The 18456-nt window shown below is 36.2% G+C and overlaps 3 protein-coding genes and 1 pseudogene across 3 annotated transcripts; all 4 read right to left on the reverse strand.

Annotated features, from left to right (window-relative positions):
• Window positions 1-1983: 1983 nt before the first annotated feature.
• Window positions 1984-2704, reverse strand: LOC130727465 (eukaryotic translation initiation factor 1A). The gene has a single exon (XM_057578604.1). It carries the CDS (start codon window positions 2562-2564, stop codon window positions 2127-2129), a length of 438 nt encoding a protein of 145 aa, XP_057434587.1. The 5' UTR covers window positions 2565-2704; the 3' UTR covers window positions 1984-2126.
• A 2215-nt stretch (window positions 2705-4919) lies between these two features.
• On the reverse strand, window positions 4920-9200 carry LOC130727466 (uncharacterized protein At2g24330-like). Its single transcript, XM_057578605.1, has 6 exons — window positions 8930-9200; window positions 8538-8823; window positions 7518-7662; window positions 6328-6437; window positions 5624-6041; window positions 4920-5480 (listed from the first exon to the last, which is right to left on the reverse strand). Exons 2-6 carry the CDS (start codon window positions 8808-8810, stop codon window positions 5209-5211), a joined length of 1218 nt encoding a protein of 405 aa, XP_057434588.1. The 5' UTR covers window positions 8811-8823; window positions 8930-9200; the 3' UTR covers window positions 4920-5208.
• Window positions 9201-10184: 984 nt separating this feature from the next.
• Window positions 10185-15420, reverse strand: LOC130727467 (cryptochrome DASH, chloroplastic/mitochondrial). Its single transcript, XM_057578606.1, has 13 exons — window positions 14865-15420; window positions 14622-14761; window positions 13981-14202; window positions 13771-13896; window positions 13587-13661; window positions 13240-13356; window positions 13105-13151; window positions 12716-12792; window positions 12449-12524; window positions 11789-11858; window positions 11510-11633; window positions 11341-11390; window positions 10185-10731 (listed from the first exon to the last, which is right to left on the reverse strand). The coding sequence occupies exons 1-13, from the start codon at window positions 15265-15267 to the stop codon at window positions 10507-10509; spliced, it is 1752 nt and encodes a 583-aa protein (XP_057434589.1). The 5' UTR covers window positions 15268-15420; the 3' UTR covers window positions 10185-10506.
• Window positions 15421-15676: 256 nt separating this feature from the next.
• LOC130727468 (uncharacterized) lies at window positions 15677-18255 on the reverse strand (annotated as a pseudogene).
• Between the last annotated feature and the right edge of the window lie 201 nt (window positions 18256-18456).

Raw genomic sequence — 18456 nt, forward strand, 5'->3', positions numbered from 1 at the left:
CAAACGGGGTAGGGAAGTAAGGTCAATATCCAAAAGGGAAACATTGTTGTTGTCTCCTGAAGTTGACTCGACCCTTCACCAATAGTACAAAGGCAAAACAAAATACCACAGCGGTGGTAAAATCCAATGAAAATCAATACATTCCTAGTAAAACCATTGAAAGAACTAAATTTCCCTCACAATTATGAACACAAATTGAAGGATGCAGACTCAGCACTTGACAAATCATTCAGAAAAACTATGATAAACTATTTGGAGTGTTCTTAGGCCACAAAACAAAGGTAACTTTGGCTTACAATTCATAACGAAAGAAATAAAAACTATTGCATATATAAATGCATATGACATTATGACCAAGAAGGAGAATAACATAATTATCAAACATAGTTGATAGCTCAATCTAAGGCTATCTTATCTATCACGATCTTTTGTTCCCTTCTGTCCTATATAAACAATAGAATGTAATAACTGCAGAGGGACCTAATACTACTCAAATAACTTCAATAAGCAATATCAAAATCCAAAAAGGCAAAAAGAGTGTATTATACATTTATACTTGAAAATTTCAATCTACTTACAAGTGTTAACAAAATATTTAGTTCGCATGGACATGGATAAGAATGGACGAAATGTGTGATTTTGAAGATAAAAACCTCTATTTAGTTTGAGAATGATAATGAATAACTAAAGGAAACGAAAACACAGCAATGCCTAGAAAAACACAAATTACTCATACATCACTCTCCCATTCCACTCACAAAGTGCTTTACGCAAATGCAATAGATAAGTTCCATGTAAGTCCATTAGATTTGTACCCTAACAAATCTCAAAACGAACACTTTGAATAACCATTATGAACACTGCAGTAGCAACATGTTTTTAATCACGTTCACACAAACATAAATAAACAAAACTAAAGAATGCTTTAACATCTAGCTACTTGGTCTTAAAAGCCAATAGATCAGCATAGAGGAACGACACCAAGATAAACTTCAGAATACAATAAAGTGAGCTTTGAAGGCAACAGAAATAAGTTATTCAAACTAAGGAAGCCAATCAACTTTTTTAGATTAAAGGAGAGAAGTAAAAATATGTCCTGATGCATAATAATGAACAGTCTATCGACCATAAACAACACCTTCCTTAGAAGCACCTCCAGTAGCTATTACCCTCCTTCCTCCTGAATTGTGATAAACTCTACCGAACACCCTTCCCATCTTCCTTGTCCCTGCATTAGAGAAATCAAACAGAAGAAGAGGCTCATAGCAAAAATCAGAATGTAGCCTAAACAAAAGCAGAAATGAACATAAAAAATTAACATAGCAAAATAATAGAAGGAAGCTCAGTGGTGAACACCGAAACCACACACGGTGGCCTCGGCCAGCAGAAACCCTCCATTCATCATTCCAAGATAGCCATTGCGCCACTACCTACCTACCATCAGGCTTACTTCTGAACTTGTCATCCAACACCACCCCCCTCAAACCATCGTCACCCCCTACTCTAAGCTCAAACCACCCACACTGCAAAACTCACTCCATCGACACACCATCAGATCAGGCCCCTCCACTGCCAAGCTCCCATCAAGCCAGTTTCACATAAATGGATCCTCAGCAACCATAAACAAAACTTAGAACCCTGTCTACCGAAATTCAATATCGATTATGAGAATACTGAGCAAGCTCTGTTAGATCCTAACAGAATTCTAACTGAACTTACAGCTAGACTAACTAACTAACTGAATTGACAGCCAGACTAACAAACTAACAGCACTAACAACCTGTGTCCAGCTGGCACAGTTACAAGCTTATGCGATATTAACATATCACTATTACTCCTATATCACTTATAAATCAAAGAGGCACACCCACTTCCCCAGCAATGAACACATGCAGTCTCAATAGTCTCAACAAACCCTACCTAGTGAATGAAAAACACTTATAACACACAGCAGCATGAAGCATCAATCCAACACAAACAAAGTTAAAACAAGCTATTATTATTCCAGTAAAATCACAAGCTATTATAAGCCATATGCAACAGCAGTACATAAAACCGCTTCGAAATAGTACAATACACATGACAATTCATCATGATATAATAACAATTATAATTTAAAAAAAGATTTAGATTTTATCAATATCCTCATCCTCAAACTCAATGTAATCATTAGCAGTAGCTTCATCCTCCTCATCCAAACCACCACCAATCCCCTCATTCAACCGAGTATTCTCCGGAAGCTCACCGTACGCCTTAAGCAGCCTCGCCTCATCCGGCATGTACTTGAGAATCACATCCGCCTTATCATCCTGATAATCACGGAGGCCGACGAGGATGATATCGCCGGCGGCGATCCAGACCTTCTTGTGCATCTTACCGCGGATGTGACAGAGGCGTTTGGTGCCGTCGATGCACATGGCTTCACAGCGGCCGTTGCCGAGCATGCGGAGGACCTGCGCGTACTCCTGGCCGTCTTCCTTGAAAACGAGCTCTCTCTTCTCGTCGTCGGCTTCGTTCTTACCTCTCTTACGATTCTTTCCTCCCTTTCCCTTGTTCTTCGGCATGATCGGTGACGGTGGCGAGTGGCGTTACGCTTTTCTTCTCTCTGATCGATTCGATGCTTCTCTCTGTGTGTGTTTCTCTTGAGTTTCTGAAACCCTAAATTGTTGCGAATTGCGAATTGCGAATTCGATTCGATTTGTGAAAAGTGAATTTATTCTAGTAAGAGTGTAGATTAAGGTAAAGTGGAATCCAGCTGAAACTTCAGCCGCAAGATTTATCTAACGGCTCAACATACTCGGTTGTAAACCACTTTATCCTTTTACATTTTAAAAATTAATTGTGATATTACATATTTACCAAAAAAAAAGTTAATATTATATACTCTTTCAAAAAAAAGTTTATATCATATACAGATATTGATATGTAAATATATTATACGAGCAAGATGGCCGCCACCGCAGTACCTTCTCCCTGGGTTTTGTATGGTAGAATCACCTTTGGTGGAACTGATTCATCTTCTCTTAAGGAACTCATTAGCTGTTAGTTAGTTAATATCTTTATTCTATTAATTTTCTGATATAGCAAAAAAATGTAAATATTATGTATATATTTAAGTACATACTTTTCATCTCATTTTATAATTTCAATTAAATATATAATTTGTACAATAACTAGGTTTACCAAACATTTTTTTTTACAATCAACTAGTTTTTCAACTTTCCGCTACAAGTTATTAGCTTATAAGCTTTCATTTACATTTTAACCTTAAACTAACTTATTAGTTATGTATTGCATAAAAAATCCTAACTTTGCAAAGATGTGTGACATCATCTCCAATGAAGTTAAATATTCAAAAAGGGAGGGTAGAATAGAAGTTGTAGCAAAAAGACATAGTATTACAAGATTTATTTTATATGTTGTTCAATGCTTGAAGACTTTAAGGAGATATGGAAAATAACTGGTCATACAATCATGTCTGATGAATGGATATATAGGAAGAAGTGCTCTATTTGTAACTTCTTGGTGAACAGATCTAAAGGAACATTTTTGCTCATTGCATTGCTTTGATATTGGAGGGTTTTGAAAATGATCTGAAGGTGCATCAAGTCATTGTAAAGAATAGAAGAAAGATCACCACTACATATATTCGAAGACATAATTCATTATAATCTTGAAGAAGTTCACAAATGGAAGAGACTTGATTAGGCTTTGGTGCGACCTGTTTTGCCGCAACTCATGCCTCAATTATCTCAAAGAATCATTGATGAGCATGTTTGGCTCTGAAGAGTGGAAGACAAGTAAGATTTTTTTTTTGTTACATATGGAAAAAACAAACAACAAAAAAAAGCAACAGAGAAACAGAAGATGAAAAAAAGTGCAAACTATTGGACAATCAGTTTTGGAAGAACATAGTCACATGTCTCAAGGATGTTTGTCCTACAATAGGAGTTCTTCGTTTGGTAGATTCAAATGCAAAACCCGCCATGGGTTTCGTATATAGAGCAATAGATTCCGGAAAAAAGAAAGAGATAAAAGGTAACTTCAAGAACATCAAGAAAAGGTAAATTATTGTCTTAATTCTAGATTTGCTCTTACCTGAAACTCAAACACTTTCTAATTAATTTGTATTTGACATATTGTAGCTATAAACCTAGCCTATATGGAATATTATTGATGAGATGGGTTTAACAATTTCACAAGTAATGCAATTGAATATTACTTCAATCCTCATTTTCATTAGAAGTCTAATTTGAGGCATGATGATTCTGAGGTGAAACAATGGCTATGCAATTTTATAGGAAGGATGGTAGACACTCTCATAGAGATTAGAGAGCAATAAGATTCATGCACAGAGAGCCTTTTTGGACTAGAGGTTGCACAACTTGTTAGGAAGACCACCTCTTGCAGAATGGAGGGAATTTTATGGAGATGATTGTCTAACCTAAAGAAGTTTGACATTGGGGAGCTTGACTTGTAGCTCTTCTAAATGTGAACGCAATTGGAACTCATTTGAAATGGTAAGCTTGACTTGTAGCTCTACTAATTCCAAGCTTGACTTTGTTTCTAGGTTTTAATTGTGTATGCCTAGGATTTGTAACGAAATTAAACAATCTTGTCACTATTGGTGGGTTGGTCAGCGGTCAATGATGCTAAAAGGATATCACATATTTAGTCAAATATGACCAAATGTCCGAAGCACAAGAAATTTTAGGAACAAATCTCTACTGGTTATAACACAACTATCAATCTTATTAAGTACCATAATTTTTTGCAAACTAAATCAAGCATAACATCACTTTTTTGGTACCATTCGAGAATATCTCTTTTCTTTACTGTTTCTATGAAGAAAAATGATTAAGAAAAGAAAGAGGTACAAGAACAATGGATGAGATATCCCACTAAAAGAAACCAAGAAATATAGAAAAGCATAATAGAAACCTAAAAAGATGCATGATCACAAACAACATAACACCAAGAAAAAGACATCAACATACCAAAATTGCATTAACTCACAAGCAATCCATGTAATCTATGTACTGACAAATCATAATATGTATCAGACTATTTCCGCACTCTTTCGATTGCAATGCCAACAAAGGAAACCAACTGCATAGTTCTTCCCCATAATATAGTCAGCTCAGTGCCGTGAACAAGGGGTGAAACATGGCAACCCAACAGCCAAAACACGAAAAGTAGGATACCCTTTCAATTAGCTTTCTCCTCAAAACTTTCTTTTTCTGATATTTCCTCAATTTCCGGGCCAGCACTTACAGGGCTATTGCTTGGGATGATGCTCTCAGCAGCAGAAGGGCTAGCACTTTTAACTGCCCCACCATCGTCTGTTTTCGGAGACACCGTGTTTGGGGATGCAAGACCAGAGATACGCTCATCCAAATGCAAATTCTTTGGTTTGTTCAGCGCGTGACAGTGCGGGCAATAGTAAGTGATAAATGGGAAATCCTCCTTCTGAGCTAGACCTGAATGTAAATAAGTAGATAAAAATACTTCCTGTTACTGTAACCATCTATCAACTGATGAATCAAAACAAAACAAAAAAGCACTAGACACTAGTAAATGCAACAGAATATAAGGCATTAAAAATCAAATCCAGCCCCCTTACCATTATGCATATGGCAGTTACCGCATATGAGAGCATAAGACTGAGTTGGATCCTCACCCACAAGCAACGCTGCAATCCGTGCAATCCATCCTCCATCTTGCGCGGTGGAGCTTTGAGGATGTTGATGTTCAACAACAACAAGCTGATTGTACTCAGAGGTCTGAGTTTGATCAATCCCCCCAGAATCTACTAATTGTTGCTCATCAAAATTTGTTGTGGTTGTCCCTGGACTAGAGTGAACTTGTTTCCGATTTCGAAGTCCAGTAGACTGCACAAGTTCAACATCATTGCTCTTCCCCGTTGCAGAATTGGGTTTGGATTCATCTCCCATATGCACTTTCAAACCAGAATCTGCACCCAACTTATATGCCAAAACAGTTGCAGCAGCTGCCTTTGCAGCTGGGTCAGTGTCATATCTCTGCGTAGAACATAAGCATAATACTCAATAGTCAATAATATTAAAGCAGTTAAAAAAATATACCACCAAAAAACTGTTCATCACAAAGATGTGTTAAGCTCAGAATGAAATAAAGGAACTTTGATTCCAGTCGTCAAGTGATTTCATTCATATGCTCACATTATTGATTCTACCAAAAGGAAAGCAAAGGCCTATGAATATTATGCACTAAAATTGTAATAGAGAATTAGGAGGTAAGCTCTGACGGGATTCTGAAACAGTTCTTTTTTGTTTTCAAAATAATCACCTGAATGAGCTGTTGTGTAGAGTAATAATTTGTCTTTTCTTTGAGCTCATCAATTTTTGCTTGCCTTTCAGCTCGAAGCCTATCAAGAATTTTCTGGTCCCTGCGATCACCTACAAAGTCATATTATAATTAAAAATCTGACAAATAGGAATTTTATTAGATTTCTCTGTTACGATATATTAGGGGTGCCTATATAAATAGGCTTAGGCCTTGTAGAATAGTTATGTTGTGATTGATATCCTGTAATGGAACCCTTCTTCCCCCTGTTTCTCTATTCTTTCTCTGATTCTATCTTCTTCTTTCCCTATCTCTAATTCTATCCCTAACATTGGTATCAGAGGGATATGTTACGATATATTAGGGGTGCCTATATAAATAGGCTTAGGCCTTGTAGAATAGTTATGTTGTGATTGATATCCTGTAATGGAACCCTTCTTCCCCCTGTTTCTCTATTCTTTCTCTGATTCTATCTTCTTCTTTCCCTATCTCTAATTCTATCCCTAACATTCTCCCCAAATACTGAAGCATTAAATTGGAATCCAAAGTTAAAATCACTAGAATAGTGAAGCATAGCCATTATTGATGTAACAAATTTCTGACTAACTGTAAATATCAAATGGTAAGATCCTTGAAGCAATTTCCTCTGCACATAGCTTCAGTGCTTCACTAGAGCTGTTTTTACCCGATTGAATAAACTTTAGCACACTAATGAATTTCAAAAAATTATATGATCAAGTATTTTAATCATCATTTGCAGACTACCCCATTGATATCAAATTGACAACAGAGGAATTACTTTTCCACTGACTCTAACAATTATGAAGGCATTTTCTCATGGAATTGATTAGCAATTATTGGCAGGAAAACTCCACTTTTGAAGCTTTTCCATCCTAACTTGTTAGGAAAAATCAAGAAAAATGGCAGAAATTCTAATGAATATGGAGTCATAACTCTTTCCGACTGTAAACTGTTAACTGTATCATTCATACATAGGACTACTATATGACATCAAATCTTAGAATTACAACATAAATGACAACTTCCATTGAAGTTAGAATTAAATAAACTCAACCGCAACAGAACACACAATATACATATGAAGCCTTGAATAGATTGATAAAAAAGAAACGAAAAATGCCAAGTAGCTTCTACAATATATGCATGTAAATTGCAAAGCTCACGACACTTACAAATTTTGGTGAAGCTGACAAATCCTGAATACGCAGCAGATGATAGTGCAGGCAAAAGAAACATAGGCAAAACCCGGATTGCCCTCATTTTCCAATTCATATCCACTGATCTTGTTGTCATAATAGCATAACTTACAGCAATGACCTGAAAGTTGAAACTACTTTAAGCAAAATTCAATTTTTTTTATTACAATGGCAAAAGAAGGGGGTTACAGACCATGACATCAACTTATTTACAGATAGATATCAAATAACTACTCAATTGACAATTCAATCAAAATGAATAGCTAAAATGAAATAACATATTGAACCGAATAACCACTTTGATTTTATTTTTTTTGAGATAAAGGATAATATATATTGAATAAGGGACAAGCAATACAAAGCAAGAGGAAGAGCCTCTGCAAAAAGGAATACAAGAGCTGCTAAAACATAAAAAAGCTAAAAGGAAAAACAAACTAGAGAGAGAACAGCGCAAGCTACAGCAGAAGGGAAAAGGAACTAAAACCAAGAGAAAGCTTGAAGAAGACTAAAAGAGAAGCAGACTTGGCAAGCCCAACAGCAGATGGAAGGAAACCGAGCAGAGCAGCTAAAGGATCGAAATCACAGAGACCTCGATGACCACCACAAAATGTTCCTTCTACTGCAACCTGATTTAGCAAGGTTATCAGCCATACCATTTGCTTCGCGGAAAATAACCACTTTGATTGGTTATTTGTTTCTATATTTGTAGCAAAACTGCAAATGAGCAGCTCTTATGGTCCTAAGCTGTAAACCCGTGCTCCCCCACCCCAAAACAAATAAATAAAAATCACACATGCAGAAGTTGAAAATTCTAGTTCCTCTAAATATTCACATCAACAAAAAGTACAACTGAAAGCATCTTCATAGACCACTAAAATATCTTGATCAAGGATAAAATATGATAAACTGAAACACAAAAGCATGCATAACATAATTGACAAAGTGTAAAAGTATAATTAACCATGAACTAATATATCAAAGAAATAGCAAGCACACCTCAAATATAACAGAAAATATAATAAGATTGCGGCACATTCGTCTCCATGTTCGCGATCTCTTGCTCATTCTAGACATAACAGTAGCTTCCTCTTTAGAAATGTGTTGAAGTCTCTTCTCAAAATCATCACCATGTAACCTAAATATACCATTCCAAATCCGGGAAAAGAATCCCTTGGGCTTCTTCTTTCCATCGCCACCGGCACCGGCAGCAGTAGGACTCGTCTCTTTCTTCTCACCACCTTCCCCAACTGCTTTATCATCATCAGCCATCCCCTCTAGTTTCCTGAACAAACAAGATCAAAATTCAGAAACTGAATGAATTCATCAATAATCAGAGATCAGAAACTGGATACGGATCAACGAGGAAAATGCGAAATCGAGAAAATTACCTCGTCCGGTGGATGATTGAGATGCGGTTTCGTTCAGATCTCGTGATTTGGGGATTGAAAATGGGGGAAGATTTGACGAACACGCAGGACGAGGGTGGCGATCGATCGATGAAGTTCGATGATGATGCCACTCGATGAATTTTGAATCCCCAAGAATTGGGAAAAACTATATGCGTGTCTGTGAGGTGAGGTAAGGTTTCTTTCTTTGAGATGAATTGAAAAGAGAGAAAAGAGAATAGAAACCCACACCGTACACACTGGTCGTTATGGCTTTCACTTTTTTTCAGGTAGGTGGGTATTGGTAATTTTACAATCACGTTGTTGTGGGCTTCAACTTCTAAAAATTTCACGTTCTTACATGTGTTGTTTCTTTTTTAACTAACTCTAATTTCATTTTTTACTGTAGAGAATAAAATCTAATTTCATTTTCAGTCCCTATCAAATATCAATCAATCAATTTCATTTAACTAAAAACATAGTATCTTCAAATTTTAAACCATCATTATTCCTCTTAGTTCTCATAGTTTTTCTTGTGTTTGACGGATGTCATCGCTTGTAAGAAACTAGTAGCATTCTACTTAAATAAAATCTTGTATTTAATTATTATGAATGGAAAAACTACGGGAAGAAAAGCTTTCATTCATTTAGAGATAAGCGATAGATGGCATCCTCCTTCGATGGGTTGTGAAGCTTAATGTGGATGAGAATTGCATGGGATGAGGTGGCTTGGTGCATAATGATGAGGGCTGATGGTTGTTTGGTTTCTTTTCGCATGGGATGGGGGACAACCCCTTGTTGGCGTAAGGTACTGCTAAGAGGGATGACCTCTTTTGATGGAGTGGTCTCGGAGTCACAAAGATGATATTTGTGAGGTGGATTGTGCAGAGCTTCTCTCCTCTAGAAAAGATGAGAGTATGAGATTTTATCCTTTGTTCGATGAGATTCAGAAGCTGCATTGGAGAAAGACAGTGAATCGTACCTAAGTTGGGGGCGCTTTCACCACCTTCGGGTTTGCACATCATAAGGAATTTTGTTGTCGTGGTTTAGTCATTCTTGTTTGTTAGTCTTTCCGAAGAAGAAAAAAAGAGTCACATTTCCCTTCCCCAAAATTCTTCAAAAATTCATTACATGTTTAACTTTTAAAATCATTTTATATCATTGTGGTCTCGCCCTTACGAGATTTAGCTTTGCTTAACACAACTTAAATAAATGAACTCAAGTTTTACATACATAAGTTAATTAGCATAATGAAAAATGTCATCAAACACTCAATTTGACACTCACTATTCAACAATCTCATTTATTTGTTAAAATCCATATAAAATCCACTAAATTAAGTGAATCTCACTCTCAAATTTGTATGATCCTGATGAATTTTAACTAATAAATGAGGGTTAATGAGCGTCTCTACTCTCAGCATAATTTCAACAAAGGCCAAACTATTTTTTACAATCGAGAGGCAAAGCCTATGCTATTATAGGATAATGATTTCAATTGAGGAAGGTATAAAGCAGACAAGCAGTGGAACACATAATGACAATTGACAAGAGTGTCATATTTCTCCTTTCCTTCTCAATTCACCTCATGTTCCATCTTCTTTCACCTCCTCTATCATTGGATCTTCTTGCACCATGTGACTTGTCCTCCTTATGGTGTCTACTAGGACTAGCTGTTCCAAATTTGAGAGGCACAATTTGACGAATGTATAAATTTCCAGGAAAGTTCCTTTTATCTTTTGGGATAGTTCGTAACTGTGGCAACCAGTATGCAACATATTCACCTTCAGGGTCATATGTTTGTGCCTGAAAAAAGGTATAGCAGTACCGTATGAAAACCAAATTTCACGGTTACTCTTCAAAAAATTGCTGTTTCAGTACCATTTTTCAGTATGACTTTCTTTTTAAATGTACTATGTGATCCCACATCAAATATAGGAACATTGAAGGCCTTTTCATATTTGAATATCATACACTCATGAAAGAAGCACCTTTACAGCTACATTCTTATGATTGTGTGTGTCATATATAAAACCATCCATAAACCTTTACTAAACTTCTAGGACAGTTAACTTATGACAATGATAAATTCTATATGACCAAGTGCTCAGAATTTTAATCTATGTTTATATCTTCTGAATAAAAAGTTGAATTGCGTGTACTCCAAAGAAAAGTGCGCTTCTCACATAGTCACATACAAGATACAGCACCAACAAGGCAACAACCAAAGTATTTTCTTAATATAGGTGTGTGAGGACTGAGTAGATATGTCATAATAAATATTAAATCATTCACGAACCTTCAGGAATCATGAACACTCTACACACTTTTTCTAGTTATAGCATTCGTTAGTGTGAGGATCACTCTAGCTAATTAATGTGTTGTGAAACAATGAAACTCCTTATAGCCACTTACTTGTTTTGGGATGCTGAAATAACGGTCTTCTCTTGGATCATTTCCAACTCCTGAACATGAAGAATAACGAGAGGGCACAGATTATAATTTGGTATATGCAGGATTACTCTTCCATTCACTGTTGCAGAGTCATGCTAGTGGATTAGCATAGTTACCAAAATATAATTACCTGATCCATAAGTCCAGTTTCCATAATTAGAGCATGGATCATAATCCAGAAGACATGTCTCAAACCATTCAGCTCCCATGCGCCAATCTATGCCCATGTCACGGACTAGAAAGGAACATACAATCTGTCAAAAAGGTAATCAAGTTTCGTGCTTCAGTTATAAAGATAAACGCAAAAACCATTTGAAATCAAATATCATCTACTTGGTTCATGAATCATATTGTATCGACTCCCAGCAATTACTACAATGTAAAGACACAATAGTGGACTATGGTTCACCTGCCGTCCTCGGTTTGACATAAACCCTGTAGTTGATAGTTCTTTCATGTTGGCATCTATCAGAGGATACCTGAGGATTTATGCCCAAAAAAATTAGTTTCGGTCTGAAGGACAACTTGCTTTGGAAATACAAATGTAGATGCTATAACTTTTTAGTACAAGAATGAATAACCTATGTCTTGACAGGGAAATGAAGGGATAAAGAAATTTTAAACTTCAAACTGAGATAAAAAAACAACGAAATGAGGAAGTAAGTAGGTTTCCAAGTAGTTTCAAAAAGTTACAGTACAAATGCAACTAGTTATTAGAAATCCTCCATATTGTGCAGAAGGGGGCCAGCTCGCATTCAAGGGCTTTTTTCCCCATATATTTGTTTTGCCCTCCCCTTTCAAAATCTAATCACTATACAATAAACAGTAAAAACATGATCTGGTTGTGATTTGATCATTCAAATTTTCTGTCCTTCATTTTCCTTTCTTTAAAAAAGGAAGCACATTCTTGTCATTTACTCTTGAACCCCATATTAAATAAAAAAAACATCAGATTATTAGAAAGTCCTCCAAACTCCAAACATATTAAACCTGAGAGGGGGAAATTCTAGGTTTGGAGTTGTGAGACAACAAACAAGAAAGTACTGTAAACTTCTTATAGAAACTGTACCCTGTACAACCATCTCTCCAGGATTCAAACAATTTCCTGTCTTGGCTCCATCTATTCTGAACTTTCCTAGGGCCACCTGTAAACAAAAAACAGACTACACGTGTGAAATCTTAGCAAATTGATGTTAACAAAAATGGTTCTACAAAAATAAATTAACTCACTGGCACTTCACAATATGGATAACACCCAATATAAAAATCAGCAGAGTTTCTAAACCATAACTCAACAAAAACACCAAAGGCATCAAGGACTTCAACTAATGCGTACCTAAATGGAAAAGTGAATTTCCATATTTCACCGATATAAACCGAAAGTAATCCCTCCATATCAACTCAAACAAAACCCTGTAAAAGTAAAGATAGGTTGATCAGAAGAAAAATAAAAAGAAGGGCGAAGATGTCAAACCTATCATTAATTAACTGTCTAATATTACTGAAATTTAATGAAGATCGAAAAATTGCTGTGCTGTATACATAGCTTTTCTTTCATTTTTATTCTTTCTTTGTATTCACTTTCTCTCACAAACATACATAGAATTGATAATTAGAAAAATCTTAATCTCTCATTTTCTATGATTACTAAAAAAACCGGTAATCAGAGAAGGCCGTCAAGAAATATGATATAAATAGAAATGCACAAGAAAAAAGCTGTGTTACCAGTAGGTAGAACTATTGGCTAGTCTTTCATTCTCATATCTCTTCACCTGTAATGAACAGACTGAGCTTTGTCAAATCAGTCTAGTTTCTTAATATCATGTAATGCACAAAAGAGAGATTATTGTCAACATTAACCTCTTCATGAATGAAGCGAGGAGACAAACTTCCTGAGGCAAGCCAGGGGGAGAATTTAGTAGAATAATCAGGCCCTAACATCCCATTTCGGGTCTCTTTATATACCTTTAGCAAATCCTACATATTACAATCTTAAGAATGAGTTAGATTAGATAACCAATCCTACATATATGCAATTCACAAGTGGAAGATTCATCATTATCAAGGATAACTTCTGAGCCTTCAGTTCACCCAAAAATTAAAAGATCACTCTTAAAATAACTCGTTATTTACAAATATAGCCAAATGTAGCAACAGTGACATAACATAAATTAGATCAACATTGTCAATTGGAGATAGCCTCAAACCTTTTTCCAAAAGTATTCATATACTCTGCTTAATGCCGCAGTTTCACCCCCCACAAACTTCATCCCTTTGCTAACCTGTATGAGGAATAAAATAAAAGGTTACATTGTTTAGTTCAAAAGACTTCATCTTGTAAAGGGATCAGAAATCTCGTAGGATGTCTAAAAATAGCAATGAAAAGCCTACATTCTGTGAGCAAAGTCCCAGCTGCTCCAGCGAAGGAAGACTTCCCCAATCCTCAATTAGGGGAGGAGGTCCAAGAGATGCTGGAAGTTTAATGCATGAGCGTACGGTACATTTGGCTTCAACAGTCTGCAAATTCAGTAGCAAGCATAAGCAGCATCGAAAAAAAAGCCATTACTAGTTAGATACATCTAGCAAGTGAAAATGCCATGCCTTACGAAATTGAGTATAAACATCCGGCAAACAAGCGGCATCAAAAGGGAGATCATCAAGGTGGTACATGGTGGTGCCCCAAATAAATTGCAACTTGGGGTGATTGCTTGAATTTATAAGACCCGCGGATTGCTCAGGTGGTATCACCACTTGTTGAAGTCCCTTGATCACTGAACTTTCAACGTTTAGCTCCTCACTACAAGTTTCTTTCTGCGCATAGACCTGAAAACTTAACATTCATTAATGAATCCTAACCTGTATCTTCAATCACCAGAAAAATGTGAAAATCCACCCTATTAGAATTTGGGAGACCTAACTCTACCCCAGAAGCTAGCTCAAGAGGTGAGCAGTGTCTTCTCATATATAAGGTATATCTTGGCCATATCTCTAATCAATGTGAGATTTCTCAGCACACCCCTCACGCTTAAGGAATGTACGTATGCGGATGCCCCATATACGAGTGGTGTTCACTAAACAGATCTAGGATAAACTCTAATATCATATTAGAATTAGTTAGGCCTAACTCTAACCCAAAAGCTAGCTCAAGAGGTTACCACTCCATATCTCTAGTCAATGTGAAGTTCTCAACAGCCCTGAATCAGAACCAGCTTAATGAACATGATTTAAATTCAAATACTTACTGTATGAGCTCCAAAAGCTTTTGCAAGAGAAGGAAGAACATCTTCAGGCTTTCCGTGTCGAATTAGCAAATTAACTCCCCGTTTCATCAAATTGTCCCTCAAGTCAGCCAAGCATTCGATGAGAAATTGGGCTCTCAATGCTGCATGCACAAAGGTTAATCAAATTCAAATTCAAATCCATAACACCAAGGAGCAATGAAGATGAAGAAGAATGTAACAAAGTGACAATATACAGTTACATACCCCCAGTTTTCTGAAATCCGAAGTGATAAGTGGTGGCGAAGAGTCGAGGATCAACACAGTAAACAGGTAACAAAGTTTCAGAGGAAACCCATGCTTTATAAAGAGTTTCATTATCCAACACTCTGAGATCGTTCCTGAACCAAACAATGGCGGTTCCTTTGCCACTCCTCTTGGCGTTGTTGGAGGTGTACTTTCGAAATGTTTGGTCGATGATGTTATTGTTGGCATCTTGCTCTGGCACCTGGTGAAGAGTCACGGGTTCGGAACTGGAGGTCATGGCTGCGGGGAAGCGAGTTCGTGTTTGTAATAGGAATGTTAACGTGGAGTTGGGTGCGGCGGTGACGGTGGTTTTCAGAGAAAGAAATGGAAGTGTTGGTGTCAATGTGCAGCGGAGAATGGCCATACGCGCGCTTGCTTTCGACGTTGATTGGGTTTTGCAGAGGCTGGGAAAGAAAGACACGTTGAGCAGTTCAAAGAGTGCCACGTGGCAGTCCCCGGTTGTTTACAACGTGGCTAATTGTTATCCATTCCTATTCCTATTCCTATATATGCATGCAAGTATGCAACAACATATAAACTTGATTTATTTAACCAAAAAAATATTTGAATTGTTTATTGAGTATTTAAACTCAATGTTTATTTTAATTGTGTATAGTCAAGTAATCAATTATCCTAAAATAAATTAGTTATTGATTATTGATAAAAGCAGTGGCGGACCCAGAAATTTTGGGAAGCCTGGGCACATTTTAAAAGCGCAAATCCACATACTACAATATATAATATATAATATATAAATAGTTATAAACCACACATCCAAGAAGTCAATACAAGATAAGAAAAAATGAAACATATCAATAGTATGCTAAGTAAAATCACGGGGCAAATGCATTCTCCGAGTCCTCTTTGCGGCAAATGTTCAAAGAATATCAACATCATTAAGTGACTTGAATATCTCCCGCTCGATGTAACATATCATCAAGTCATTGAACCACTCATCGTTGATCTTGTTGCGCAATTTAGACTTGATAATCTTCATTGCTGAAAAAGCTCTTTCAACAGATGCTGTCGACACCGGCAATATCAAAGTCAACTCAATAAGTTTGTAGACCAATGGAAATAATAAATGTTTCTCAGTTTGAACCATCTTCATAGCCAAACTTGCAACATTATCACAAGTAGAAAAGGAAGCATGACTTTTCACTTGAAGTACATAAGTGGCAAGTTGCTCCTTTATTGTTCCACGATCATCATTAGAAAAGTCAGCATGATAAATATTAGCAAGATGAGCAAGCTTATCAGCATTAAACTTGGAGAAAGAGTCTTTGGGATCAAGAGATGAGAAGCAATCAAGCACATTATTAGTTCCTTCACTAAAGCGGTGATCCATCTCCACACATATTTTGTCAATAGCAACATAAAAAATCTCTGCACGGTAATGGTGAAGATTAGTGATAGTCCTCCCTTGTTTCCTTGAACGACCCCGAACCGGTATTTCTTCATCCATATTTGGCACCGGAATACATTCATCACCACAAAATTCTTGGACATCACCAAATAAATTATCCCAACCACTATCTCTCAATGTCTTCAACCGAGCTTTGACAACATGAACTAATTTCATGGCAAGCACAATATTAAGATCTTTTTGTTGCAAGATTTTTGAAAGCTCATTTATGATACCAAACAACTTTAACATAAGCTTCAAAATGAAAACAAATTCAAAGCTCTCCATTTTTAATATCAAACCTGCTGCTTGAGATTGTCCACGTCCATCTTCATCAACTATATTAAGCACCGTTAACACAGAAGACCACATTTGATCCAAACGAATCAAGGTAATATGATGTGAACCCCATCTAGTATCCCCGGGTCTAGCGAGATTTGATGATTAGTGCAAGCCCCTTCCGGTAGATATGTCACCTTTCTCAAGACGATCTAAAATATCTTGGTGTTGTGACTCCCTCAATTCATCCCTTCTCTTACAAGATGAACTTGTTGTGTTCACAATCAAGGAAATGTACTCAAAGAAATCATGAATAGCTGAGCAACTACTAGCAACAGACACGACCACCAATTGCAAACGGTGAGCATAACAATGAACATAGAAAGCATAAGGGTTTTCATTTAGAATCTTTCTTTGCAAATCATTAAATTCACCTCTCATATTTGAAGCTCCATCATATCCTTGCCCTCGTATCCTTGAAATAGATAACTTGAAACGATCAAGAATACTATAAAGAGCATCCTTTAGTGCCTCAGATGTAGTATCTTTGACATGATGTAGAGCAAGAAATCGTTCCACAATTTCCCCTTTGTCGTTCACAAACCTAAAAAATACAACAAGGTTAGTTGGCGACATGGAGAACAATAGGTAATGGAAATTGGAAAATACAACTATTAACCTCAACATCACCGCCATTTGCTCTTTGACGGATATATCACGTGACTGATCAATAGGCACAGAAAAATTTCTATCACCAAGCTCTACCATAATCTTAGTGGTAACTTCATGTGCACAACATGTTGCAAGCTTCTTTTGAATGTTACCGGAAGTCATTGTGCAATTTTTTCCACCACGATCATAAGCGTCTATCACTTGGGCATATTTTGACTTTACCCAATCTACCATCTCTCTAAAATTCCCCTTATTTAGAGAAGATGAGGATTCATCATGGCCACGGAAAGCCATGCCTTGTGCCATTAGATATCTTGAACAATCTAAAGAACAAGTCAAACAGATCTTATACAATTCTTCTGATTCCTTGGTTCCTCTAGCCAAACTACTTGTCACACTTTGTCTTTAATTCTTGAAAAGATCATAAGATCATAAGTTAAAAAATATATGCTCTTACAAACTGCATATTAACTAATTAAATACTCATTATGCAATAAATAATATATTTTTTATATGTGTTACTAAGAATATGTTTCGACATTAAACTTTCATTAGCACACTTCCCATAAAGTTTCAACTGAAAATACTACTTTCATGGCAAAAACATGAAAGCAAGAGATAAATACCGCTTTATAAGTCTTTTTCCTTTATAGATGATTTTACACAAACACAGACTAAATTATTCAGCTCTAGTTATATATTTTCATCATTTTACTTAATATTGAGAGTGCATTACTATTTAAACATATAATCACCAAATAAATTGAAAATAATTTTTATTAAAGAAACATAAAATATAAAATATGTGCTTTACTATACTAAAAAATTAAGCCAAGAGGGGTAGCTCAGTTGTCAACACAGACTGAGTGCGTGTGAAGAGCTATCGGGTACACAATACATTCTGGGGGAGGGATGAGGAGCCTTAATTGATACTAAATCTCGAATTTTCTTAATTATCTACTATTCAATAATTTTTCATATTACATAAATTTTTCTTACAAATAATAGACACATGACTTAAAAACAAACCCGTGCAACGCACGAGTTTAATTTCTAGTCACTTTGTATTACTCACCTAAAACTATTTTGCTACTTATATAAGTAACTAATGATAAAGATAAATAATTTTTTTTTGAACTAACATAAATAAATTTTTTAATCTACCAATGATAACAATAAACTACTTGCTTAAAATAT

Source organism: Lotus japonicus, chromosome 1 (assembly GCF_012489685.1).
Source record: "Lotus japonicus ecotype B-129 chromosome 1, LjGifu_v1.2".
In the NCBI taxonomy this organism is placed as follows: domain Eukaryota; kingdom Viridiplantae; phylum Streptophyta; class Magnoliopsida; order Fabales; family Fabaceae; genus Lotus; species Lotus japonicus.

Bases quoted from the DNA above. Each gene is read 5' to 3' on its own strand.
- LOC130727465 (XM_057578604.1), bottom strand. From the start codon at position 2,564: ATGCCGAAGAACAAGGGAAAGGGAGGAAAGAATCGTAAGAGAGGTAAG.
- LOC130727466 (XM_057578605.1), bottom strand. From the start codon at position 8,810: ATGGCTGATGATGATAAAGCAGTTGGGGAAGGTGGTGAGAAGAAAGAG. The intron at 6,438-7,517 runs GTAAGTGTCGTG...ATGACTTTGTAG, and splicing joins TGTCAGCTTCACCAAAATTT to GTGATCGCAGGGACCAGAAA. The intron at 6,042-6,327 runs GTGATTATTTTG...TGTTCTACGCAG, and splicing joins CTACACAACAGCTCATTCAG to AGATATGACACTGACCCAGC.
- LOC130727467 (XM_057578606.1), bottom strand. From the start codon at position 15,267: ATGGCCATTCTCCGCTGCACATTGACACCAACACTTCCATTTCTTTCT. The intron at 13,357-13,586 runs GTTTGAGGCTAT...TGTAATATGTAG, and splicing joins ATGAATACTTTTGGAAAAAG to GATTTGCTAAAGGTATATAA. The intron at 11,859-12,448 runs GTACAGTTTCTA...ATAAATCCTCAG, and splicing joins TGGAGAGATGGTTGTACAGG to GTATCCTCTGATAGATGCCA.